Here is a 26311-nt window from a genome sequence, read left to right as displayed (position 1 = left end):
AGCGGAGCCCTGCAGGAAGCGGCGCTGGTGGCTGGGATGGGTTGGGGAGAAGGAAGGAGGGCGGCTGTGCTGCGTGCAGGAGGACAGGAAATGGTGACAGAGGCAGACGCGGTGACAGCAGGAGGGCGGCCCGGCCGTCACATGGCAGCACGGTGGGCGTGCTGGGCTGGTGGTGTGCAGGGCTGCCTTGGGTTGCATGGAGAGATCCGGAGCCTGCAGCCCTGGGGAGGTGCGACGCTGCAAAGGTGGCGAGGGCAGCAGCAGTGCGGCCCCAGAGCCCTGCTGGGGGCTGGAGGTGGTGGAATCATAGAATCCCAGAGACGTGGAGAACAGAATGAGACAGAGACACAGAGCCATAGGATCACAGAGCCACAGAATCAACCACAGGATCAGAGAATGATAGAATCACAGAATGATGGGATCACAAAATCAGAATGATAGGATCACGGAATCGACTACAGAATCATAGAATGATAGAATCACAGAATCATAGGATCATAGGATCATAGAGCCACAGAATCATAGAATCAACCACAGGATCATAGAATCATAGGATCACAGAATCATAGGATCATAGAACCATAGGATCATAGAATCAACCACAGGATCATAGAATCATAGGATCACAGAATCAACCACAGCAGCCCTACCACCCCATAAGCAGCCCTGTGATTAATCCTGCGATTATAGGATTATAGAATCATAGAACCATAGGATCACAGAATCAACCACAGAATCACAGAATCATGGGATCACAGACTCACAGAACGGCCTGGGTTGAAAAGGACCACAAATCCCCATCTGCTTTCAACCCCCTGCCAAGTGCAGGGTCACCAGCCAGGTGCTGCAGCCCAGGCTGAGGGCAGAGGAATAGAAGTGTGGTTTGGGGGCTGTTTGCTGCTCCCAGCCCCATGGATTTGGGATGGGTGCCTGTTCTGCGTGGCCGGGCTGCTTTCAGGGCGCGTGGAAGAGCTGAGGAGCGAAGGCTGCATGCTGCATCCCTCCAGCAAACCCAAACACTGCAGTGCTGAGGGCACACAGAGCTCCTGCTCCCAGTTTGTTCCTGGAAACCAAACCCTGCTCCCATCCACCGCCATCCCCAGCACAAGGAGGAGTGGAGGCAGAGCTGCGTGGCCTCAAAACAAGGACAGGAGCAGCGGGCAGGGGCGAAACAAAGGCAGGCTGTGGGCTGCTGCCTTTGAGAGGGGCAGCCAGCTGCAAGCTGTGCACTGCTGGAAGGAAGAGAAGCGGGGCTGTGGGGATAAACTGAGCTCTCCCATCCTGCTCACGAGGCACAGGTTCGGCCCGGGGCCCTCGGCAGATGCAGAGAGGTGCGGAGCTGTCAGGTTCCCACCCTGGGCCCTGCTGGGGAGGGGCAGCAGGCTCTCAGGGCTTAGATAACATCACTGCCTTTGAATCAAAGGCACTGAGTCACTGCCTCCCTGGGCCGGATTTGGCTCTCGGGCTGAGCCGGGGGAGTTTCCAACCTTCAGAGCAAGGGAGGCAGCGAAGGATGGGATGGGGAGGCAGATGTGGTGCCAGCCACCGCAGGAAGAAAACTGCTCTCCCGTCTCACCATCAGCATCTTCCAATCTGCCCGTCCTGCTGGATTCCTAACGAAACTGAAATGAGAAGCAAAACCGTATTCAGATGGCGAGGTTTCCACCAACCCACCCATCCACAGGAGAGCATGGGTAGCACTTCCTGCAGCCCACGGGGCTATGGGCAGAGCCATGAGATCCATCGCCTCCAAGCTGTGCCCCAAAGGAGGGCCTGGGGGTCTGCAGGCATCACAACACCGGCTCTGTGTCAATGGGGATGGCAGCGGTGCCCCCAGGCATGTCCTCAAATGTCAGAGGGTCTCAAAGTCAGCAGTTTGCCTGTGAGGTCACCACACAAACACACCTTGTGTTCCAGACCTCCCAAAGCAGCAGCTCCCAGTGTGGTGACCCACAGCAGAAAGCGGTGCTCCAGAGATGCCCTCAGCAGCCGCAGAGCTGCTCCCTTCCCCCACTGCTGTGGCACCAAGTGGGATTTTGGTGCTGCCCAGGGGGGCCGAATTCAGGCTTTATCACTGCTCCCATAGCCTGGATGTTATTTCCCAGCTCCGAGCTTCCAGCACAGCTGCTGGGATTGTGCCAGTTTGCTGCTGGGATGAGAGTTTCCAGCAAAGCCATTCCTAAAACTGGATTCCATTGGAGCACAGGCACAGCTCTGTCTGCAGGGAAGGCTGAGATGAGACCCCTCCCTGGAGGCATTCCCCCTCCCCACAGCCTCATCTCAAACATCTTTACCTAACCCTGCCACACCAGCAGCATCCAGCCCAGCGCCTCATATTGCATACAGCAGTCCTTACTGCATCCTGGGGGCCCGGAGCCCACAGCGTACCTCTGAGTGCTCCCAGAGCCCCTCAGGGTGCTGTGGGGTGCCCCAGAGGCCCCAGACCCCAGGCATACAGGGCTGCTCCCAGAGCTTCTCAATGTACTTCCCACTGTTCCCTAGAGGAATCCCAGGACCCAATTCTTGTGTTCTCAGAGCTCCCCACTGTGCCCTAGAGGCATGTGGGGCACATAGGGCAGCACCCCCGGATCCTCAGAGCACCCTGCAGAGCCCAGGGGATGCTCTCAGGTTCCTGAGAGTAATATAGGCATCTCCAGGAGGGAAGCAGAGGAAACCTCGTGGGCGCCCCGGAGCTCACCGAAGGGCTCTGCGCTCATCCCGGAGTGCCCGAGTGCAACCGGAGGGCATTGCGTGGCCGTTCGGACAGATGGGAGACCGCTTGGGGGAGCCGTGGATCACAGCGAGGAGCCCCGCAGTGTCCGCAGGCGGCTTCGAGCCCCCGCCGAGACCCCGGGGTGTTGGAGCCAGGCGTGGGGCTGCGGGCAGAGCCTCCGCGGACCCCCCGTGTTTAACCCCGCTGCCCAGCATCGCTGCTGGGTTTCATCCAGCCCTGGGGCTGATGTTGGCTGTGGGTTTCTCTTTCCTCTCTGCTTTGCCCCCCGCCTTGTGATGCAGAAGCATCAGTGCGATGAGTTGCTGGGTCTCAGTTCAGCCTCTGCTGGCCTCCCCCTCTCGCACGGGGTAAACTGAGGCACGACCGAGATACAGAGCAGTACGAGAAGGATCACGCTGCTGGTCACACGCAGCCCATAAATAAACCATCCTGGGGCTCTGTCCCCTGCCCCACACTTGTGATGTTCTCTGTAAAGCTGAAAATGCTGTGGGGCGCTGAGCTGGGCTGGCACAGCACGAGGACAGCTGGAGGCCGGGGGTGCTTTAATCGGCCCCTACGGCCTCAGCCGGCCCCTAAGGAGTGCCCCATGCCCCCCAGCACCTACTGCTCTCTATGCTCCAGACCGGCCCATGCAGCCCCCCAGCACCAGACAGCCTCTGTGACCCCCCTCTTTGTTCTGAACTGGGTCTCAGGCCGCCCCAGGACCCGTCTCGATGCCCGCCGCCCCTCTCCAGCCGAATCCCCCCCACCTCGTCCTGCTTCAGCTCCCCAGATCCCCCCTCCCGGCCCCTCTCCGCCCCGGAACCTTTCTTCGAGCCGCGGCGCAGGGCAGGCCCTTGGGCTCACGAACTTCCGGGATATAGGCGGATCTCTCTGACGAGCGGCAGAATTAACCAATAGAACTGGAGAACATTTCAGGCTGCATCCCGCTCCACCAATGAGCGGCGGCGGAGGGCGGGAGCCGTTCCCAGGAAGCGGCGGGCGGCGCGGACCCCACTGTGTATGCGGGGCGCTGAGGGCGGTGCGCAGCCATGTCGGAACGGAAAGTCTTGAACGTGAGTTCGGGAGGCTCCGGGATTCCGCCTGGGTGTTCCGGGGGTCTCCGGGCGCTCCGCTTCGTCCTCGGGGCGCTCCTGGTGGCTCGGGAGGCTCTTCGGGCCGAGAAAGGCCTCGGAGCTCCCCGGGCGGTGCTGGGGGAGCCGCTTGGTGACTCCGTGCCCACCGCGTGCGCTTCTCTGCCCCGTCCCTGCAGAAATATTACCCGCCGGACTTCGATCCTGCGAAGATCCCAAAGCTCAAACTCCCGAAGGACCGTCAGTATGTGGTGCGGCTCATGGCCCCGTTCAACATGCGGTAAGAGGCGCCGTGGGGCAGAAGGAAGCGGCTGTAGGGGAGAGGAGTTGGTTTGGGCGTTGTTTTGCTTCCTCACTCTGCCAGGGAGCTGCTGGCAGCAGCGCTTAGAGGTGACCCGGGCTGGAAGAAAAGGGAGGAAGGAGAGGGAGGAGACACTGTAGGTGATTTTGGGGTTGCAGGTGCCAGATTTCCAAAGGAGTAAATTGGGGCTGGCGTCTCTTTTGATCTCTTTTTCTCTTCTAATGACGTGCTATGGACTTCTCTTTAGCTGCAAGACATGTGGGGAATACATCTACAAGGGGAAGAAGTTTAATGCCCGTAAGGAGACGGTTCAGAACGAGGTGTATTTGGGACTTCCCATCTTCCGCTTCTACATCAAGTGCACGCGGTGCCTGGCTGAGATCACTTTCAAGGTGAAATATTTTCTTTCTGCTCTCTTGCCTCCTGGGGAGGCTGTGTGGTCGTGGGCTCAGTCTGATGGGGAGCAGGGCTGTCCCAGCACAGGCTGAACCTGAGTGCATTCTGGAGCTGAACAGGAGAGTGCAGGTGTTTGCCTGCCCAGCGGTGTGGATGGAACTGGGGAATCATAGCCGCGGTGTGACTGGGGTGGCATTGCCCCAGGACAATGAATTTGCTGCCTTACTTTTCCCTTAGACAGATCCTGAGAACACGGACTACACCATGGAGCATGGAGCCACCCGTAACTTCCAAGCTGAGAAGCTCTTGGAGGAAGAGGAGAAAAGGATTCAGAAGGAGAGGGAAGAGGAGGAGCTGAACAACCCCATGAAGGTACTGGAAAATGCTCTTCTGTGCAGAAGGAAACTCTCTCCTCCCCTGTCTGGCTGTACCCTGCTCAGCACATGGCCTTATAGCTTCTCCACATTGTGAGGTGTTGCTGTTCGCCCTCAGGAGGTTTTTTCCTGTGCTGGAATTTGCAGCAGGCTGGTTTTTTTTTTCCTATTGTGCCTGACTCAGAAATGAAAGTGTTGATCCTCTGAGGGCTTCCTGCTCTGTTCCACGCGGGGAGGCTGTGCTGGACCTTAGTGCTAGGCCTTGCTGCCTTGGGTAAACCTGGCTTCCTTCTGGTCACCCAGGTCCTGGAGAACAGAACCAAGGACTCCAAACTGGAGATGGAAGTTCTGGAGAACCTACAGGAGTTGAAGGAGCTCAACCAGCGCCAGGCAAATGTGGATTTTGAGGCCATGCTGCAGCAGTACAAGGAATACGAGGAGGAGCAGAAGCGCAGGGAGCAGGAGGAGGATGAGCAGGAGATGAAGTGAGCGGGCTGGAAGCGTTGCCACGTGTGTGAAAGCAGCCCTGTGGAGAGGGGCCACGTCTCACCGTCTGCTCAGCACCGCGATGGCTGCGCAGTGAGGGCAGGGCCTGAGGTTGGAGGGGCTGTGTGTGAGCGGGGCGTAAACCAGAGGGCCGCAAAGGGGACGGGGTGGGTTGTTGTTGCTGAATTCTTTGGGGAGGGGAAAGAAACGCTGGCGGTGGTGTTGGCGTGGGCTGACAGCACGGCCTGGCTTGTGGGAAGCGTCCCTGTGGGGAGAGGAGTCTGCAGCTGCATCAGGCTGCGTGCCACAGCCTTTGGGCGCTGCTTGGAGGTGACTTAAACCCAGCGCCCGAGAGCGTGGGTCCTGCTGCCCAATTCCAGCAGCAGGCAGCACAGGCCGCAGTGCTGCTCCTCGTGGCGGCGGGGCAGAGCCACCTCTGCCGCTCAGCTCGCGCCCTCCGTCCCCGCAGAGCCATGCTGGAGCAGGCCCAGAACCGCCGGCTGCTGCCGGACTCCGACTCTGACGAGGAGCCTGCGAAACCAGGAACCCAGCCTGCGCTGAAGGCAAAGCCTACAGACGTCCTGCAGGAGGTGAGCGGGGGGCAGAGGCTCGTCCTCCTGCCGCTCCTCCTCTCTGGGAGCAGAGCTGCCGCCCTGGGCTCCGCGCCGTTCCTTCCGTCCCTGCTGCCCGTCACGCATGAGCAGCTCCGTGCGAGCGCCCTGTGCACTGGGCCGAAAGGAGAGAGGGATCAATCGGTGCTTTTAGTCTGTGGCTGCTGACAAAGGAGGCGGCCTCGGCTGGGCTGGAGCTGGGACGCAGCATCCCTTCAGCCTTCCCTGGGCCTCGGTCCCCGCTCCAGCGCAATCTCAGCCCTCCGAAGATTTCCACCAGTGAATCAACCTCCTGGGCCGGCCTCTCCTCTGCTTTTCCTCCGTCCGTGTTGGAGACGAGCGGGACAAAAGAGCTTTCAGTGCCTGGCTTGCAAGGGAGGGATTATCCCCACCAACAGGGCCCCCTGCACTGCTGCTCTCTGATGTCGATCCGTGCCCGCAGGGACCTCCGTCCATTCGGATGAATCAAAGCAGCCGTGTCTATGAGCCAGGCTGGGGTTAATCCTGTGTTCCCCGGCCCCGTGCTGCTCTGTGGGCACAGGGGAGTTCAGTTTGGCAGCAGGGCCGCCTGCAGGCACGCCTGGCATCGCCTGCAAGGCCCCGTTCAGCTCCCTGTCGCCCTTGTTGGGTGCTCCTCGGAGCTGTGCCTGTGTTTTCAGTGTCCCTCCTCCCTCTGCCTCCCCGTCACGCCACCACACGTCCTTAATGCTCCCGCTCCACCCCGCAGGACCCTCAGCCCCAGAGCAAGAAGCTGAAGACTGAAAGCTGGGAGCGGAGTGTGGGCAAATGGAACAGCAAGTCACAGCTGGCTGCACTGGTGACAGCCAGGAAGCAGAAGCTGAGTGCCACCCATGTCAATGGGGCAGAGAACAGAGGCACCACGACCAGCACTGGTAACTGCCCATGTGGGGTCTGGCAGCCCCAGTGCTCCCGGTTTGAGTTGCTGTGGGGCAGATGGGGCCGTGGTTCTGCGGTGTGGGTTGTCCCCCTTCCTGCTGTCTCCTCTCCTGGGTGTCAGCGAGGTGGGGACAGCAGCTTCCAAAGGACACCAATAGAGCACCAGGAACCTCCGCCATGGGGAAATCGCTGGGGTGGGGGGGGCTGCCTGGGTGTGAAGTGTGGGAATTTGGAACCGTGGAACAAAGGAAGCAGAAGGACCCAGGAAAGCAGAGGGCCTGAGGCGTGGGGGAGAGCAGACGGATTGGTTCTGTGCTGGTTGGTTCTTAGCCTTTGGTTCCGTGGGTCCCTGTGCCCCCAGGGGATCTGTGGGGAGGGACAGCGCGTTTCTCCTTTCCTCATCTGCCCGCTGGAGGAGCAGCGTGATTACAAGGGCTCAGCCCTGAGCTGTGCGCTCTGCGCCCTGGTGCAGCTGGCGGCTCACAGACTCGAAGCCGAGCTCCTCCTCTCCTCCTTCCCCATGCCTAAAATCCCCCTCGCTGACCATTTCTGCTCTCCTTTCACCCTCCAGGCTCCCTGCCCAGCTCTGTGAGCACCTCCTCGTCCCTCAGCTTGTTGGGAGCGTACACAGACAGCGAGAGTGACTGAGGAGCCCTGGCGTCGCACGTTGCTGCCCTGCCTGGCTGAGAGCAGCCGCCCCAGAGCCGCTCAGCCCCACCGTGCTCCCACCCCACACATCCTGTCCTGCAGTGGGGCTGTGGGCACCGATCCTGCACTTGGGGGGTGACGCATCCCAGCGTGGAGCTGGGAAGCACCGGGACCTACAGGACTGTGTTCTTCGTCCTCTGCTGTCCTCAGCAGCCCCCGCTGTGCTTACAGCAGTGTGGGGCCTTCCTGCCCCACAGGGGGACGTGAGCTCAGTGCTTTTTGGTAGCCAAGAACCCCCTCCTTTCTCTGCCCCCTCCTATGGGATCTGTGTGGGGCTGCTGCAGGGGGGGCAGGGGGGTTGGCTGTGCCCACAGGGAACCCCGATCAGTGAATAAATGGGGTGCGTTGGAACTGCTTGTGTCTGCTTCATCCGCAGAGTTCACAAGGCACGGACGGGTCCGCGTGTCCTTCATAGGCTCTGACCCGCAGATGGGTCCGCGTGTCCGTTATGGGGCTGACCCACAGAGGGAGACCCTGAGCCGCGGTGGCCCCAAGTGGAGCCGCCGTCCCCTTTGTCAGAGCCCCCCCTCCCCCCCCCCCCGGCTGGGCGCTAATTAACCCAACCAATTAAGCCATCGCAAATGGCGCTGGGGCTGCGGGGCTTTGTAGGGTGGGGGGGAGGAAGGCGCTTCGCTGTGACTGACTTCTCTTCCCCCCCCCCCCCCTCCGAGCTCTGCCCGTGGCCGCTCTATGGGACGGCGCCCAGCGTCTTGTGTGCCCCCCTGTGTGCCCCCCCAGCAGGAAGGGGGTCTTTGTTCGGGGAGAGCAGAGCGGGGCTGCTGTTGGGATACAGCGCTGGGGTCCCCCCGCCCCATATATCCTAGGGAGGGGGTTGGGGGGAGAGGGGGGTCCTCGTGCCCCTGAGCTGAGCCGGGGGGGGCCGCACCCCTATGGGACCAACAGATGTCGGGGTCCGCGGAGCCTTAACGGTGCGGGGGGGGGGGCGGGGGGTCGGGCGCCCCCGACTCCGATCCCCGGGGGGTCCCGTAGCCGCGGGTCCGCTTTTGTCCCGGTGCCACTTTGATTCTCCCGCTGACCCCGGTTGGGGGGGGGCTCAGCCCTCTCTTCCTCCCCCCCCCCCCGCCCCCCTCCGGAGCATCACTGCGGGGCGGTACTGGGGGTGGGGGGGGTGAGGGGCTCCGGTCCGCGCTGAGAGCGGCGGTGACACAAAGCGGCGGCGGCGGCAGCGGCGGCGGCGGCGGCTGCGGGGGGGTCCGGTGGTCCCGCGGTGCCGATGGCCAAATGGCTGCGGGAATACCTGGGCCGGGGGGCACGGCGATCCCCCCCCCGCCCGCCCCAACCCGACTACAGCGGCGGTGAGCGCCGCCCCCACGGAACCGGCACCGGGACCGCCTCCCCCCGGCACCGGCTGGTGAGGGTGGGGGGTCCGGGTCGATTGGAGCAGGTGAGGAGGGGGCACCCGGGGGGGTGGTTTGTGGGGGGGAGGTGCGATGAGGCGGTGGGGAGGATGGGAAATGATGGGGTAACGGTGGGGAATTGGGGGCGGGGAGCGGGGGGTTGAGGAGAGGTGTGGGGTCACGGCGGGGGGATTTGGGGGTGGGGCGGAGTGGGGAACGTGGGGGGTAGAGGGAGTGGGAGAGGAGACGGGGAAATGGGGGGGAATGGGGGGGGAATGGGGGGCACGGGGAGCTGGGAGAGGGAATTGGGAAGGGGGAAGCGGGGGGGTGGGGGGATTTGGGGTGGGGGATGGGGGAGATCCGGGAGGGGGAGAGGTGAGGGATGGGGCACAAAGGAACAGCGGGGAAAGAGCTGGGAGCACCCGAGCAGGGGACCCGAGGGGGGGGGGGACGCGGGGGGGTTCCACGGGGGTCCCGTCCCACCGCTCTGTAGGGCCCCAACGAGAGCGAATACTCGGAGCCCTTCGATCAGGACTCGGTGCCCGAGGGCGGCAATGAAGACCCCCGCGATGCTGCAGGTGGGTGACACCGCACCTCCTCCCTCCCACACCCGTCCCCATAGGGCTCCCGCAGCCCCCCCCGCCACCCCCCCCCCCGGCCCCCGCCGCTCCCCATAGCCCTGCCCGTCCCCCAGGGCGCCCACGGCATGGCGAGGGGCAGCGGGTGAAAACGCAGCGGGGCCCAAAGCTCTACGACACCCCCTGCGAGGGATGGGAGAAGGTGGGTGAGGGCACGGGGGGGGGCGCAGCTCGTGACAGCCGCCTGCCGCGCGACGACGAGCGGCCGGCCGATGAGTACGACCAGCCCTGGGAGTGGAAGAAGGATCACATCTCACGGGCGTTCGCAGGTGCCGGCATCCCGTGGAGGTCGCTCCCACCCCATAGCCCCAACCCTGCAGCCCCAGCCCCTGTGGGTGCCACCCCACAGCCCCGGCATCCCTCAATCCCTGTGGATACCACCCTATAGCCCCGGCATCCTCAGCCCCAGTGGGTACCACACCACAGCCCCCACATCCTCAGCCCCTATAGGCACCACCTTGCAGCCCCAGCATCCCTCAGTATCTATGGGTATCACCCCACAGCCCCAGCATCCTCAGCCCCTATGGGCACTACCCCACAGCCCCAGCGTCCCTTCATCCCTACGGGTACCACCCCACAGCCCTCACAGCCCCAGCCCCTGTGGGTACCACCCCACATCTCTCAATTCCTATGGGTACACCCCATAACCCCACAGCCTCAGCCCCTATAGGTAGCACCCCGTAGCTCCGGCAACCCTCAATCCCTATGGGTACCACCCCATAATCCCACATTCTCAGCCCCTATAAGCACCACCCTGTAGCCCCAGCATCCACAGCCCTTATAGGTACCCATAGCCCCCACAGCCCCAGCCCCTGTGGGTACCACCCCACAGCCCCAGCATCCTCAGCCCTGATGGGTACCACCCCATAACCCCACATCCTCAGCCCCTATAGGCACCACCTTGCAGCCCCAGCATCCCTCAGTATCTATGGGTATCACCCCACAGCCCCAGCATCCCTTCATCCCTACAGGTACCACCCCACAGCCCTCACAGCCCCAGCCCCTGTGGGTACCACCCCACAGCCTCAGCATCCTCAGCCCCGATGGGTACCACCCCATAACCCCACATCCTCAGCCCCTATAGGCACCACCCCGCAGCCCCAGCATCCCTCACCCCCCTGTGGGTACCACTTTGGGATGCTGGGACTCCTCAGTGGGGTGACAGCACGCTGTGTCCCCTGCAGTGCAGTTTGAGAGTCCTGAGCGCTCCCCCAGTCTGTCCCGACAGCCAGCGCGCCCCCCCCGGCCCCCCCCGGGCACCAGGCCGATCTGCCCCCCCAGCCCGGGGCACGTGGACACCTCGCTGCCCCTGGAGAAGCAAGTGTGAGTGTGGGGGTCCCATCCAAAGTGGGGCGGCATCGATCCAGACCCCTGACCCTGATCCTAACCCTGGCTCTGAACCTTGCCCTAAGCCAAACTGATTCATAGCCCTGACCCAAACTCAAACCCTAACTCTCACCCTAACCTGAACCCAAACGTCATGGATGGCATGGACACGGCCCTGGGGGTGGGGAGGGGGGGAGTGGGGTCCCTATGGCTCAGAGGAGGTAGAGGCCATCCCTGATGGGTCACCAAGGTGGAGATGGGTCCCCATGGCATGGAAATCCCAATGGCACAGATGGGTCTCTGTACTGGAGATGGGTCCCTATGGCACAGAAAGTGCTCCATGATAGAAATGGGTCCCCATGGCATGGATGGCCCCATGGCGCAGATGGGTCCCCATGGCGCAGTTGTGTCCCCGTAGAGGAGATGGGTCCCCATAGCAGGGATGTCCCCATGGCACAGGTGGGTCCCTGTGGTGCAGTTGGGTCCCTATGGGACAAAAGGTGCCCCATGGCGCAAATGGGTCCTCATGGCACGGATGTCCCCATGGCACAAAAGGTGCCCCATGGCGTGGACAACCCGATGATGCAAATGGGTCCCTGTAGTGGAAATGCGTCCCCGTGGTGCAGTTGGGTCCCCATGGCACAGATATGTCCCCATAGTGGAGATGGGTCCCCATAGCAGGGACGTCCCCATGGCACAGGTGGGTCCCCGTGGTGCAGTTGGGTCCCCATGGCACAGAAAATACCCGATGGCACAGATGGGTGCCCATGGTGGAGATGGGGCCCCATGGCATAGACATCCCCATGGCACAGATGGGTGCCCGTGGTGGAGATGGGTCCCCATAATACAGATGGATCCCCATGGTGGAGGTGGGTCCCCGCGGCACGGACACCCCATAGCACAGCTGATGCCCCACAGCCAACATCCCGGTGGCACAGACGGCTCCCCACGGCCCTTCGGTGCCCCCATGTCGAGTTTGGTCCCCAAGCGGCGCCGGCGGGACGCGGTGCCCCACGTTGGGATGCCGTCGGTGACCCCACGGTGCCCCACACAGGTGGTACCACGGCCCCATAGGGCGCGCGGGCGCCGAGACACTGCTGGCACTGTGCCGCGAGGGCAGCTTCCTGGTGAGGGACTGCGAGACCAGCCCCGAGGATTACTCGCTGTCACTCAGGTACAACGCGGGGCTGCCCCACGGGGTCGTGTGCCCTGCGTAGGCGCCGCCCCACGCCTTCCCTGCTCTGCCCCCCAGGAGCAGCCACGGCTTCGTGCACGTGAAGCTGACGCGGACGCGGGAGCAGCACTTCGTGTTGGGCCGCGCTGGGGCCGCGTTCCCCTCCGTGCCCGAGGCCGTGCGGCATTACACGGCGCGAGCGCTGCCCGTCCGCGGCGCCCGGCACCTCTCGCTGCTCTACCCTGTGGCTGCACAGCCACCCTGAGCCCCACGGTGCCGGGGATCCCCCCCCGGTGTTCCCATTAAAGGCTCTGGTGCGTCTTAGGGCTGAACTCCATTGTGTGGGGGGAAAAGGGGGGGGGGGGGGGGGGGGGTTCCATCCTGCTGCGCCACGGGAGCGCTGGGTTTGGGGCAGGGTTTAGGTTCGGGATTGGGTTTGAGTTTGGCTTGAGGCCAGAGTCAGAATTAGGATTGGGAGAGGGACTGAGTTTGGGTTCAGGTGAGGGTGAGAGTGAGGGTCAGGGTTTGGGTTAGGGGTCAGGTTTGGGTTCAGGTTAGGGTCAGAGTTAGGGTTTGAGTTTTACTCAGGGTTAGGACCAGGGTCAGAGTTAGGATTAGGGTTGGGGCATCAGGTTGGGTTGGGGTCATGGATTAGGTTGGGTTGGGGTTAGGATCAGGGTTAGGATCACGGCGTGGGTCGGGGTCAGGTTTGGGTTCAGGTTAGGGTCAGAGTTAGGGTTTGAGTTAGGGCTGGGGTTAGGATCAGGGTCAGAGTTAGGATTATGGATCGGGTTGGGTTGGGGGTAGGGTTGGTGTCTGGATGTGTCCCCCCACGTGGGCCAGCACCAGGCTTAGAGCCACTTTTGGCCCCCACCGCCCCATGCCCTGCAGGGGGGCTGACAGCAGTGCCCCCCGGTGGGGCTGTGCCAGGATGGGGCTGAGCCCTTCTGCAGGCACTGAGTGCAAAGGGAAATGAGGACACCGGGCGGCACGGCGGCTCCCCTGTGACTCGGGGGGCTGTGGGACCATGCTGTGCCCCCAGCCCCAGGGCTGCCCGTGCACAGGGTCTGTGCTGGGGGTCCCGGGGGCTGCGGTTGCCCCCAGGGGTGGATGCTGGGGGGCAGGAAGGCGCCGCAAGAAGACAGGAAGCGAGGCGGCAGGATGCTGCAACCCAATGGGGGCTCTTCCTGTGTGAAGCAGAGCGGAGCGCACGGCTCGCACCCTATCCCTGCTGATACTGGGGGCTGTGGGGCACGGGGGGGTCACTCCTTAGGGCTGGGGGGCTCCCATGCTCGGTCCAGCCCCCCTTGTACACGCTGTCCTCCAGCAGCTGCTCCCTGGGGGCTCTTGTTCCTCGGGGTCCGGCGGGGCACGATGTTCACGTAGGTGTTTGAGGTGTCTGGGGGACAGTGGGGGCATTGTGGGGTGCAGGGCAGGCACAGCCCCATAGGCACAGCCCAGCAGGGGAGCCTCCAGCCCCAGAGGCACCCAGTGGGGCAGCCAGGGGTCTGAAGGGAAGAGGGGAGTGGGGCACGGGGTGCACGGGCAGAGGGGTGTTTTCCAAGTGGGAGGAGAGTGGGGGGGGATTGGGGCAGAGGGGGAGAGGGCGATTGGGGTATTTGGGGACGGCATCCAGGCAGGGGTGTGGGTGGGTGGGTGTGGGGTGAATGCACTCAGGTGTGTGGGCACAGCGCTGCTCAGGGTGGGGGGGTTACCTGCCTTCCTCCTGCAGCACCAGCAGCCGAGGGAGATCAGCCCGACGAGCAGCAAGGCGCCCCCACAGCCCCCCACAGCTTCTGCTTCAGCTCTGCAAGCACAGCCAGCTGGGCCGCTGCCTCACTGCCACCAGCACCGGGGGGGGGAATGGGGGGACGCTGGGGACACACATACCTCCATCAGCTCCTGCAGCAAAGGGAAAGCAGAGTCAGAGCTGCGCTGTGCCCATCCTCACTCCATCCCTGCTGTGACCCTGCGAGCGCTCGGGGATGTGCTGCCATCCAGAGACCCCACATCACAGCTCCTGGGGGTCCCACGTCCCACAGACCCCACTAAATGCTGCCAGGGGTGCCTGGGGGGAGCAGCAGAGCACAGCCCACCCCCTTGTGCCTCCTGGATACCTGTGCTGACGTGGAGCAGCGTGCCATTCACACGCTGCTCGCAGGTGGCCACGGTGAGGTAGGGCTTCTCAATGGTGAAGCAGCAGACGTAGCATCCTGCGTCGCCCTGCTGTGCCCCATGGAGGCTGAGCTTGGCGTGGGGTGGGCTCCATGCGAGCTGGAGGCGGGGGGTGGCACAGGGCAAGATGGCGGCTTTGGAATAAAGGCGGGTGGTGCACAGCACCTCGTGCTCCCCGTCCTTCAGCCATGTGATGCGGGCCATGGACCACGGCTCTGTTGTCACCAGCTGGCACCGCAGGGACACGTTGGTGCCCGCTGCCACCCGCAGCTCGGCCGGCTCCTGGCTCACCTGCAGGGCTCCCACTGCTGGGAGCAGCACTGGGGTCACCACGAGGCTCTGGGGATGATGGCTGGGCACGTGGCTTTTCCTGAGGCCCCCCAGTGCCACCACGGCCCCGTTGCTGTTGATGGGGATGCTGGGACGCCTTCTGTTCTGCTCGCGCGCTCTGCTTGGCCGCAGCCACTGCCCACAAGTCCCCATCCTGTCCTCACCGCCGCTGTCCCCTTCCTGTTCAGCTCTCTTTCCTCCCCACGTCTCCTCACCCATCCTCACTGTCTCTGCCGTGCCCCCCACCTCATGGCCACTGTCCCCACCTCTGTCCCCGCTCTGACTGGGTTGGATGTAGGAGCATTGAGAGGTGAGGCGCTGGCACAGCTGCCAAGGGGGAGCGTGTGTGTGTGGAGGGGGGGGGGTCACTGTACCCGGAGGGGCTGAGAACTGCGGAGATGTGACACATGGGACGTGGTCAGCAGCACGGGGGAATGGGGTGAGGGTGGTGTCTGAGCGATCTTTTCTGACCCCATCCTGTCCTCATGTCTGTCTGTCTGTCTCTGTCCCAGACCCCTCCCTGCTCCCTCTCCACCCTCAGGACACACACACTCCAGACAGCCCCCCATCCAAGGCTGATCCCCGCAGCCCCTCTGTTTCCCCCCATCCACACCCCACAGCCCCAAGTCCCCCAACCCCCTCATACCCTCACTACTCACCACCGAGGAGGGGGATGAGCACCCCAAACCTCCACATCCCCACACAGGCACCATCCCCACGGCTCCTTTGTCCCCATGAGGTCCCCATCCCTGGACTGTCCTCTCCGCTGTCCCCACAGCACCTGGTCTGCTTGACACATCCAGACACCTCACCGTGACGCCACGGCTTCCTGTGGCAGCACAGGGAGCTGCGCGGGGTGAAGGACAGCGCAGCATCACACCCCGACCCCACGGCACATCCTGACCCCTATCAGACCCCGACCCCTATCAGACCCCGACCCCACATCCCACCCCAGCACCCAGCACAAGGACTGAGCTGATCCAGATGTGCCACCATTCCATGACCCCTCCTTTGGGGGCACATCCTGACCCCAGAGCACTGCGGCCCACGTGGCCTCACGGTGACAACCACGAGGGTGGGGGTCCCGCTGGGGGCTCCTTCCCCTCCCCAGGCATCCTGCAGCCTCCTCCGTCCCCCCATGCCCTGGGGTTGGGGGCCCCATTTCCCCAGGAGGGGGCTGAGATGTGGGGGGGAAGCGGGGCCTGAATGCAGCGGTGCCGCTCGGCTCCTCCTGGGGGCTCAGCCCTGCGCTGGGGGGGCTCAGCCCCCTGGGAGAAGCACGGGGCCTAAACGGGACTACACGTCCCAGCGTGCCCCGCGCCCGCCCCATGGTAATACGACCTATCCCAGCACGCCCCGCGGCCGCACTACGCTTCCCGGCATGCCCCGCGCCCACCCGCAGCCAATGCTACATATCCCAGCACACCCTGCGGCCGCACTACACTTCCCAGCATGCCACGCGGTCCGTCTTCCGGCAATAGGGCGCATCCCAGCGTGCCTCGAAGGCGGACTACGCTTCCCAGCATGCTCTGCGGGCGGGGCGGAGCGGGGACGGAACCGCTCCCCTTTTGTTGGTGCCGGCAGGGCCTGGAGGCGGTGGGGGCGGCCCGGTATGGGCGACCAGGTGGGGCCGGGCCGGGTACCGCACAGGGCTTGGGGGGGGATGGGGAAGGGATGGAGGGAGTTGGGATGAAGGGAGAATGGAGGAGTGGGGATGAAGGGGGAAGATGGGGATGGAGGGATGGAGGAGAGAGGGGATGAAGCTGGTGAGGGACAGGTGGGGGGGAATAGGAGGAGGGCTGGAGGAGGGGGATGAAGGGGTTAAAGATGGAGGGGCAAAGGTGTGGGCAGGAAGCTTCTGCACCCTCCCTCCCCCCCCAGTCCTGCCTGGCTGCACAGCAGCAGTGCTGCTGTGACCCTCCCCCATGCCCCCCCACGGCTGGCAGCTCGCCCGCACCCGCTGCCAAGTCATTGCTGTGTCTGTGCTGGGTCCCGTGGGGTCGGGGGTGTGGGGCTGAGGGGACCCTGGGGGTGGCTGAGCTCAGAGGGGATCCAGGAGGACACTGACGGTGTGTCCCCCCCCCACACCACGGGCAGGAAGCGCTGCGGAAGATCATCACCACTTTGGCTGTGAAGAATGAAGAGATCCAGAACTTCATCTACTCCCTCAAGCAGATGCTGCAGAATGTGGAGGTAACTCAACGCCCCGCGTGTCACCCCCCCCCCCCGTCACCAGCACCGCCACACGGGGTCCCCTAAGGGGACAGAGTGAGGGGTGGTGCTCATGGCTCCTCCATCACCTGCTGACGTGTGCTGTCACCACCAGGACAACTCTGCACGAGTGCAGGAGGACCTGGAGGGGGAGTTCCAGTCGCTGTATGCGCTGCTGGACGAGCTGAAGGACAGCATGCTGATGAAGATCAAGCAGGACCGCGCCAGCCGCACCTACGAGCTGCAGGTGAGCGCCTGCCCTGCCCACCCTCTGCCTGCCCCCACCACACACTGCAGCTCTGTGTCCTTCAGGCTCAGCTGGCGGCGTGTGCCAAAGCGCTGGAGAGCTCGGAGGAGCTGCTGGAGACGGCCAACCAGACCCTGGCGACGGCCAACAACCACGACTTCGCCCAGGTGCCCAAGCTGGGAGCTGCCATCCATCCCTGCCCGGCTGCCCCAGCGCTGTGTGCTGGAGGTGGGGGCTGGGCAGTGCTGTCCCCCCTCACCTTCTGGCTCGTGCCGCTCTGACTGTGCTCGCCGCAGGCGGCCACACTCCTGTCTTTCTGTGCTGGGCACCTTGTTAACGCTGGGCTGGCTTTGCCCGCTGCCAGGCTTGGTTAGGGCCTGGGACCCCCCCATACCACCCAGAGCCTCAGGTGCTGCGTGGCACCTTCTGTTATCGGAGATAAAGGGATGTCAGTGCACTGGGATGGGGACGTGGGGATGCTGCACTGCATGGCACGCCGGTGGGGCGCAGGGGACGCTGCGCTGTGCGGGTTCTGCTGTGGGGATGCAGGGATGCTGTGCTGTGTGGGTGCCACTGCAGGGATGCTGCAGGGATGCTGTGCTGTGAGGCCACGATGTCAGGACACGCTGCAGCACGCTGGCTCCTGGCACTGCTGTCTCACCTGCTTTCTTTTTCTCCTCTTTCCCTCTGCGCTCTCCAGGCTGCCAAACAGATCAAGGATAGGTACGGTCCCCCCGCTGCCCCCGTGCCCCACTAACCTACAGTGTCGGCGTCGCCCTGCCCTCACCCCACAGCTACAGAGGGGGGGGATGCGGGTGCAGGGTGCCGCCCACCCTTCTCAGATCCCTCCTGGCGGTCGGGGTGAGGGGTCTGGGTCCATCTCCCAGCCTGGCTGATGCTTTGTCCCCGTTTGTCCCAGTGTGACGATGGCTCCCGCCTTCCGCCTCTCGCTCAAGGCCAAGGTGAGCGACAACATGAGCCACCTGATGGTGGATTTTGCCCAGGAGCGCCGCCTGCTGCAAGCCCTCGCCTTCCTGCCAGGTACCCCCACGGGAGGGGGGTGTGGGGATGTGGTTGGTGGCCTTTGTAGAAGCACAGAGGGCTCAGCGGGAGCTGTGGGGCTGTGCTGGGGGGCGTGGGGCAGCGTGCTCATAGGGGCTGCATCCAGGGAGCTCTGGGTGCCACGCGTTCAGGTTTCCATATGTGCTTTCTCAGGGTGTCCGCCCTCCCATCACAGCACACCTGGGGGTGCCCTGTTGGGCAGGGAGCGAGTCCAGAGAAGGGCAACAAAACTGGTGAGGGGTCTGGAGCACAAGGCTTCTGAGGAGCGGCTGAGGGAGCTGGGATTGTTCAGTGTGGAGAAGAGGAGCTCAGGGGAGACCTCACTGCACTGTACAACTTCCTGAAGGGGGGCTGTGGTGAGGAGGGGTTTGGCCTCTTCTCCCAGGCAACGAGCAGCACACGGGGCAATGGCTGCAAGTTGTACCAGAGGAGGTTTTGGTTGGACATAAGGAAGAACTTCTTCTCTCAGAGAGCGGTCAGGACTGCAATGGCTGCCCAGGGAGGTGGTGGAGGCGCCGTCCCTGGCAGTGCTCAAGAGGCGCCTGGATGAGGTGCTGCATGATGTGGTTTAGTGCTGGTGGTGGCAGTGGTGATGAGGAGAGGGTTGGACTGGATGAGCTTACAGGTCACTTCCAACCTTGTGATTCTATGATTGTAGGGACGTTGTGTTTGGGGAAGGGGGGGGGTCAGAACTGACGTGCTGCTCCTCCCGGCAGTGCCGAGCACCCCTGAGATCGACCTGACGGAGTCACTGGTGGCCGATAACTGCGTGACGCTGTGCTGGAGGATGCCTGATGAGGACAGCAAGATCGACCACTACGTGCTGGAGTACCGCAGGACCAACTTCGAGGGGCCGCCCCGAGCCAAGGAGGAGCAGCCCTGGATGGTGGTGGAGGGCATTAAGGGCACTGAGTACACGCTGTCTGGTGAGGGTGCGGGGCCGGTCGGTGCGGAGCAGAGCTGTCCCAGGGCTCCCAGTTTGTCACCTCGCCGCGTGCGTCCGCAGGGCTGAAGTTTGACATGAAGTACATGAATTTCCGAGTGCGGGCCTGCAACAAAGCCGTGGCCGGAGAGTTCTCTGAGGCGGTCACTTTGGAGACGAGAGGTGGGCGCCGGGGGGGGGGGGTGGCAGCCTGTGGGGGAGGTGGGGGATGTCAGCCCCCCCCCAGACCCTCACGGTTTGCTGGGTTGGGGTGCTGGGGCACCTGTGACCCTCAGGTCCCCCCCCATGTGTGCCCTCCCCCAACACTGGCACAGGGCCGGGCTCGCTGCCCCCCACAGACAGCTGCTTCTGGCCTTAATAAAGCGGGATAGAGGTGTGAGCTGCATTTGGGGACAGCAGCACGGGGGGGGGGGGGGGGAAGGGGGGAGGGGCTTTTGGGTGTGTGGGGCTGTGACATGGAGGAGGCGCGGTGGGGTGGTGGGATGGGCAGCTTTATTATTTGTAGTGCCACCAGGGCTGCGTGCCCCCCCCGACCCCCTCACCACCATGGGGCTGTGTGCCCCCCCCCGGTATTCCAACCTGGGGCCCCCAACCCCATAGGCAGCCCCTGCCACGAGGCCAGGCAGCGTGGAGGGGGGGGTCGGGGGGGCAGGGGGGGGGTGGCAGCCTGTGGGGGGGGTGGGGTGGGGGTGGCACTGATGGTGGCTGTCCCCAGCGTTCATGTTCCGGCTGGATGCCAGCACGTGCCACCAGAACCTGCGCGTGGAGGACTTCAGCGTGGAGTGGGACGCCACGGGGGGAAAGGTGCAGGATGTGAAGACAAGGGAGAAGGACGGGAAGGGCAGGACTGCGTCGCCCGCCAACTCCCCCGCCAGGTAGCAGCACCCCGCTCAGCGCCGGGTGTTGGTGGCGGCACCGGCCTCACAGCCTGCCTCCATCCCAGGGCTGTGCAGTCACCCAAGCGGATGTCGCTGGGCCGCGCCGGCAGGGATCGCTTCACCGCCGAATCCTACACGGTGTTGGGTGAGAGCGGCAGCCACGGCTCGAGAAGGGGGGAAACGTGGGGCACGGAGATGGGGGGGAACGTGGCAGCCGTGTGCCCGCAGGCGACACCTTGATCGACGGCGACGACCACTACTGGGAGGTGCGGTACGACCGCGACAGCAAAGCCTTCGGCGTCGGGGTGGCGTATCGCAGCCTGGGCAAGTTCGATCAGCTGGGCAAGACGTCGGCGTCGTGGTGCCTCCACCTCAACAACTGGCTGCAGGTCAGCTTCAGCGCCAAGCACGCCAACAAGGCCAAGGTGCTGGATGTGCCCGTGCCCGACTGCATCGGCGTCTACTGCAACTTCCATGAAGGTGGGAGCTGCTCCTGGGGCCGCGTGCGGGGCGCTGCCGGGCTGCTGGACGGGCAGAGGTGGAGCTGTGTGCCCCACGTGTGCCCCGTGCTTGTCCCTAAGCGTGCTCCACCTGTGCTCATACGTGCCCCTATGTGTGCCCCCCACGTGCTCCATATGTGCCCTTATGCGTGTCCCACACGTGGCCCTGGATGTGCCCCAAGTGTCCCACGTGTGCCCCATGTGTGTTCCATCTGTGCCCCATATATGCCCCTCACGTGCCTTCCTGTGTGCTCCATAAGTGCCCATATGTGTGCCCCCACGTGTGGCTGTGTGCGCCCTACACGCATGCCTGTGTGCCCACATGTGCCCCGCATGCGCCCCCCTGTATACTCCATACATGCTTCTATATGTGCCCCACATATGCCCCTGTGTGCCCCACACGTACCCCTATGTGTGCCTCCTCTATGCCCCACACGTGCCCCTTATCTGTGCCTCACATGTCCCACGTGTGCCCTTATGTGTGCCCCACATTTGCCCCATGTGTGCTCCATGCGGCCCCTTTTGCGTCCCACACGTGTCTCCATGTTCCCCATCTTCTCCCCCGTGTGCCCCACATCTGTCCCACAAACACCCCGCTGTGTGCCCCTGTGTGCCCACATGTGCCCCTGTGTGTGTCCCTAGATGTGCCTCATATATGCCCCACATGCCCTGTGTGTGCCCCACACGAGCCCCTATGGTGCCCCACGTGTCCCTGTATGTGCTCCATACATTCCCCCTCTATCTGTGCCCCACACGTGCCCCTCAGTGCTTTCTGCGTGTGCCCCACAGGTGCCCATATGTGTGTTTCACATGTGCTGCTATGTGTGCTCCATGTGCCCCCTTCTGTGTCCCATGTGTGCCCCTATGTGTGCCCCACACCTACCCATGTGTGCCCACAGGATTCCTGTCCTTCTACAACGCCCGCACCAAGCAGCTGCTGCACACCTTCAAGGCTCGCTTTGCGCAGCCGGTGCTGCCAGCCTTCATGGTAAGGAGGGCTGGAGGGGGGGGGGGGCTGTGGGATCGTGGGGGGGGTTGTGAGGGGTCCCGATGCCCAACGCTGCCCCTGTGCCCCCCAGGTTTGGTGTGGCAGCTTCCACGTCTCCTCGGGCCTGCAGGTGCCCAGCGCTGTGAAATGCCTCCAGAAACGCAACAGCGCGGCCAGCAGCTCCACGGCCAGCCTGCCCTAAGAGCCCCAGCGACCCCCCCGGGGCAGAGCACTGAATGTACCCGTCACCCCCCCCCTCCCATAACCACAACCCCCCCCCTCACCCCATCACACTCTGTCCTCGCCACGTTCCGGGTGCTGGGGGGGAGGTGGGGGATGTCAGCCCCCCCCCAGACCCTCACGGTTTGCTGGGTTGGGGTGCTGGGGCACCTGTGACCCTCAGGTCCCCCCCCATGTGTGCCCCCCCCCAACACTGGCACAGGGCCGGGCTCGCTGCCCCCCCACAGACAGCTGCTTCTGGCCTTAATAAAGCGGGATAGAGGTGTGAGCTGCATTTGGGGACAGCAGCACGGGGGGGGGGGAAGGGGGGGAGGGGCTTTTGGATGTGGGGGGGCTGTGACATGGAGGAGGCGCGGTGGGGTGGTGGGATGGGCAGCTTTATTGTTTGTAGTGCCACCAGGGCTGCGTGCCCCCCCCGACCCCCTCGCCACCATGGGGCTGTGTGCCCCCCCGGTATTCCAACCTGGGGCCCCCAACCCCATAGGCAGCCCCTGCCACGAGGCCAGGCAGCGTGGAGGGGGGGTCGGGGGGGCAGGTGGACACCATTGCCCACAGCTGGTAGGGAAGGAGGGGGCAGCCAGCCCGACCCCCCCCTCACTGACCCCCATCAGTCCTCATTGAGAGCACGGCGCACCATCAGCTTCTGAGCCAGCTCCTCTGTGATGTCTGCTGGGGGTTGGGGGGCAGTGGGGTAAAACAGAGGCTCCCACCCCCCCCAAACAAAGCCCTCTCCAGCCCCCCCCCTCACCAGCACTGTGCCCATGGGGCAGCAGTGGGACGCGCCGTGGGGTCGGATGGGGCGCTGAGCTGGGGGGGCTGCCGGCACCTGCAGGGGAGAGCAGTGGGGTGCAGTGGTTTCCCCCCCCCCCCCCAACCCCCCACCCCCCTGCCTCAGTTTCCCCCATCCACACTCACCTTCTCTCACTGCGTGCTGTGGGGTCGCTTTTGGTTTTGGCAGTAGGGGGGGGGGGGGGCCTGGGCCGGCGGTGCTGCGCCGTGGGGGTGGGCCGGGGGGCGGGGGGGGCAGGGGGGGGGTTTGCATGGCCGCCGCGTCACCTCCGAGCTTTTAGCATCTGCTTCCACGAACTCTGAGGCAGAACGGGGGCATCACAGACCCCCATCCCCCCCCAACCCCCAGAAACCATCCTGCAGCCCCTTCACCCCATGCAACCCAAATATCCCCCCCCCATAAACTCCACTACTGCCCTCCCCTGCCCCACATCCCCCCTTCCCCCCCCCCCCCCCCCCACCATCCTGCAAAACCTGCTGTGCCCCAGCCGCCCCCCTTTACCCCCCCCCGGCGCCCACCCAGCCTCATGCTGTACTCCCGCTGCAGGGGCTGCAGGCCGCCTTTGCTCTGCTTCACGAAGTACTGCACCACCTCGTCCAGCGAGGAGCAGTGATGCTGCAGGGAGAGGATATGGGCTCGTTCCCCTCCTCCCCCCCCCCCCCAACCACGGGACCCCCCTGCAGCTCCCTCAGCCCCACTCGAGGGGACCCCGCTCCCATCAATCCTTGCCGTTTAGCCCCCACTCCCCCGGTTCTTTGCCCTTTCGGTCTCAGCTGTGGGGTTCCCTGGTTTGGGGGGGATCCCAGTCGCTCGGCTCCCAGCCCCCTGCGGGTCCCAATCCCATAAATCTTTGCCATTCAGTCCCCAATCCCTGGGCTCCCAGTCTCTTGGGGTTCCTCATCCCTCGTGTTCCAGCCCCCAGGGGTCCCAGTCCCTTAAATCCCCATCCTCGGGGTCCCAGCCCCCCGGGGGTCCCGATCCCCTGCTTCGGTCCCAGCTATGGGGCTGCCCGGCCCCAATCCCTTCGGGGGGATCCCAGCCCAACCTCTGTGAGAAGGGAGGGGTCCCAACCCCTGATCCTCAGCCCAGAGCTGGGGGGTCCCATCCCATGGGGGCACAGTGGGTGCCTACGGCTCAGACCCACGGCGCTCACCGGCGTGTCGACGTCAACGAGGAACCCATCTCCCACGCTGAGCACCCTGTAGTGCTTCAGCAGAGCAGCGCTGCCCGGGGAGGCGACCTCAGCTGGCGTCACCGACCCCCAGCCAAGGAGACCCCGACCCCGGGGCACAGGAGGGGGGGTCGCAGCCCGCTCACCCGCTCAGCACCTGCCGTGTGCTGATGGAGAAGCCTTGGCCGTGCCCGCCGGGCCGCAGCACCACGCTCCCACCGCCCGCATTGCGCTCCAGCAGCCGCTCGGCCTCAGCGCGCGACACGTCGAAGAAGCAGCTGGGCAGGCTGGGGGTGGGCCGGGGTCACCCCGGGGTGCAGCGTGTCGCCACCAGCATCCCCAGCCAACCAGCCAACGCCACCCCAGGCCGTGGCAACCTGAGCCATAGTGTCACCCCATGCCACGTCACCCCAAGCTATGCCATGTCATCCTGAGCCACGTCATGCCAACCCAAGCCATGCCATGTCAATCTGAGCCATAGTGACACCCCATGCCATGTCACCCCACACTATGCCACCCAAGCCATGCCACGTCATCCTGAGCCACATTGCCACCCCATGCCACGTCAACCCAAGCCATGCTGTGTCAATCTGAGCCATAGTGGCACCCCTGGCCATGCCGTGTCACCCCAATTCATGTCACCCCAAGCCATGCCATGTCATCCTGAGCCACATCACGCCACCCAAGCCATGCCATGTCAATTTGGGCCATAACGCCACCCCATGCCATGTCATGTCAGTACAAGTCATGCAGTGTCACCCCAACCCATCTCACGTCACCCCCACGCCATGCCATGTCACCTCAAGTCACAACACGTCACCTCAACACATGTCATGTCCCCCCAAGCCATGTCCTCCCAAGCCACGCCATGTGCATCTGAGCCAGTTTCACCCCAAGTCATGCCACCCCAAGCCATGTCGTGTCCCTCCAAGCCATGCAGTGTCACCTCAAGCCATGCTGTGCCGCTCCGACCCTCGTCACGTCCCCCCAAGCCGTGCCACGTCAACCTGGGCCGTGTCACCCCAAGCCATGTCACGTCATCCAAGCCAAGCCATCCCAAGCCATGCCATGTCACCCCGCTCCATGTCACCCCACTCCATGTCACCCCGCTCCATTTCACCCCACTCCATGTCACCCTGCTCCATGTCACCCCACTCCATGCCATCTCAACCTCACGTCCCCTTCCTGACCCCCACTCACGGGGGCACTGCAGTTGTCCCCACACTCCGTGCCCTCCGGCGGTTCTCCCTCTCCTGGCGCAGCGCCTCCGACAGCTGGAAGAGGTGCCCAGGCAGCAGCTCCAGGTCTGTGGGCAGCTCCATCTGCATGGGGGGGGGGAGACACGGTGTGGGGACGCTGAGACACGGGGGGGGCGGTGGCAGGGGTCACTGGCACCCACCAACCTTGGCCATGGTGAGGATGAAGCCGCGCCACATCTCCTGCGCCTGCACGCTGTCTGCCTGTGAGGGACTGGGGGCCGTGAGTCCCAACCCCCCCCCCCCCCCCACCCAACCAGAGACTCTGCATCCCCCAGACCCCCAACCCCAACTCCCCTCCAACCCCACCCCCCATTCCTCACTTCCCAACCCCCAGCCCCCCTCTAAGGACCCTGTGTCCCCCCCACTCAACCCAGTGCCCTCCATGTCCTCCCTCAGCCCCACTGCCTCCCCTCGCCCCCCCCCCCCCACCCCCCACTCCTCACCTTCAGTGTCACCTTCTGATCCCGCAGCTGGAGGACAAGGGCCCCCCCCTCTTTCTGTACCCCCACCAGCTCATCCAGGTCCAGAAGCTCCAAAGGCTGGGGGGGGGGGGGGGGGGGTAAGTGTCACCTCGGGGGTCCCCACCCAGGGGTGTCCCAGCAATCCCCCTCCCACCCCACCGCTCTCAGCCTGTTGGTGCCCACCCGGGGGGGCTGCCACAGAGGGGTCCCAATGCTGGGGAGGAGGGGACCAGGGGGTTCCCCACCTCCTGAGCAGCTCCCACAGTTCCCAATGTTGGGAATCCCAGCGTTCTCCTCTCATGGGTCCCCCCCCCCCCCATATACCCCCAACCAGTGGGATTCCCATCCTCCGACTCCCACCCGCGGACCCCAAACCTCCCCCCCCAAAAAAAAGCGCCACCTCGTGTTTCCCTACCCCAGATTCTCCCCCACCCCACTGCTCTCAACCCGCGGACGCCCACCGGGGGGTTTCCCAACCCGTGACCCCCCCCCTCCCCTCGTGACCCCCCATCCCCGCACCTGCTGCTCTCTGGGCGCCCCATAGAAGCACAGCGTCGCCCCCCGCAGCCCGGCCCAGCGCCTCCTGCAGCTCTGCGGGACGGGACGGGGGAACAGGTTGGGTGTTGGGGGGGGGCATTGACCCCGCAACACCTTTGGGGGGGTTGGGGGGGGGGTTGAAGGTCACAGCTCCGCACCTGATCCCGCAGCCCCCGCACCTCCACGAAGCCCTCATAGCAGTGCGGCGGGGGGGCCATGACTCCACGGTTGCGGAGCCCTTCCCGCACCTCCGGCACCGCCCCGAGCGAAGGGCACCGCGGGGCCGCCCGGTGCTCCGCAGCCTCCGACCGCCGCCCCCCGTCCCGCAACACCGGCACACGCAACGCGCCCCGCCCGCGCTGCACCAGCTATTCCCCCCCCCCCCCCCCCCATCCCCACGCTCGGTACCGGTGTGCGGTGCCCCCCCCCCACCCCGCAACCCC

At 64.5% G+C, this 26311-nt stretch overlaps 5 protein-coding genes across 7 annotated transcripts; 3 read left to right on the top strand and 2 right to left on the bottom strand.

The window, feature by feature from the left end:
* The first annotated feature begins 3690 nt into the window (after window positions 1-3690).
* YJU2 (YJU2 splicing factor homolog) lies at window positions 3691-7931 on the top strand. Its single transcript, XM_052702736.1, has 8 exons — window positions 3691-3789; window positions 3987-4087; window positions 4356-4500; window positions 4742-4876; window positions 5182-5363; window positions 5834-5954; window positions 6703-6868; window positions 7444-7931. Exons 1-8 carry the CDS (start codon window positions 3766-3768, stop codon window positions 7518-7520), a joined length of 951 nt encoding a protein of 316 aa, XP_052558696.1. The 5' UTR covers window positions 3691-3765; the 3' UTR covers window positions 7521-7931.
* An 883-nt stretch (window positions 7932-8814) lies between these two features.
* Window positions 8815-12359, top strand: SHD (Src homology 2 domain containing transforming protein D). The gene is made up of 6 exons (XM_052702737.1): window positions 8815-8985; window positions 9432-9516; window positions 9633-9845; window positions 10761-10899; window positions 11957-12076; window positions 12155-12359. The coding sequence occupies exons 1-6, from the start codon at window positions 8815-8817 to the stop codon at window positions 12339-12341; spliced, it is 915 nt and encodes a 304-aa protein (XP_052558697.1). The 3' UTR covers window positions 12342-12359.
* A 1664-nt stretch (window positions 12360-14023) lies between these two features.
* On the bottom strand, window positions 14024-15404 carry LOC128090412 (uncharacterized). The gene is made up of 2 exons (XM_052702718.1): window positions 15241-15404; window positions 14024-14559 (listed from the first exon to the last, which is right to left on the bottom strand). Exons 1-2 carry the CDS (start codon window positions 15326-15328, stop codon window positions 14024-14026), a joined length of 624 nt encoding a protein of 207 aa, XP_052558678.1. The 5' UTR covers window positions 15329-15404.
* A 673-nt stretch (window positions 15405-16077) lies between these two features.
* Window positions 16078-21918, top strand: FSD1 (fibronectin type III and SPRY domain containing 1). Of its 3 annotated transcripts, none has more exons than XR_008210938.1 (13): window positions 16078-16205; window positions 16679-16774; window positions 16908-17039; window positions 17105-17206; window positions 17740-17762; window positions 17959-18080; window positions 18818-19027; window positions 19108-19206; window positions 19760-19919; window positions 19988-20067; window positions 20151-20402; window positions 20605-21410; window positions 21502-21536. XR_008210938.1 is itself a non-coding variant. In XM_052702726.1 (13 exons), exons 1-13 carry the CDS (start codon window positions 16194-16196, stop codon window positions 21610-21612), a joined length of 1488 nt encoding a protein of 495 aa, XP_052558686.1. In that variant the 5' UTR covers window positions 16078-16193; the 3' UTR covers window positions 21613-21918. The 3 variants fall into 3 exon arrangements, 2 of the variants coding, with proteins under 2 accessions (XP_052558686.1, XP_052558685.1); XM_052702726.1 differs by having other exon boundaries at window positions 21322-21410; window positions 21502-21918; XM_052702725.1 differs by lacking the exon at window positions 17740-17762 and having other exon boundaries at window positions 16908-17206; window positions 21322-21410; window positions 21502-21918.
* Window positions 21919-22063: 145 nt separating this feature from the next.
* Window positions 22064-26255, bottom strand: STAP2 (signal transducing adaptor family member 2). The gene is given in 12 exon segments (XM_052702735.1): window positions 22064-22319; window positions 22399-22476; window positions 22566-22611; window positions 22614-22738; window positions 22959-23055; window positions 23594-23663; window positions 23758-23898; window positions 24812-24933; window positions 25015-25071; window positions 25314-25409; window positions 25851-25922; window positions 26027-26255. Coding segments are annotated over 12 exon segments (1026 nt in total). The 5' UTR covers window positions 26087-26255; the 3' UTR covers window positions 22064-22257.
* Window positions 26256-26311: the final 56 nt, after the last annotated feature.

This window comes from Tympanuchus pallidicinctus, unplaced genomic scaffold (genome assembly GCF_026119805.1).
Source record: "Tympanuchus pallidicinctus isolate F22 unplaced genomic scaffold, pur_lepc_1.0 scaffold46, whole genome shotgun sequence".
Lineage (NCBI taxonomy): Eukaryota > Metazoa > Chordata > Aves > Galliformes > Phasianidae > Tympanuchus > Tympanuchus pallidicinctus.
Note: the sequence above shows the minus strand (reverse complement) of the source record. Positions and strands in the feature narration are given on the sequence as shown.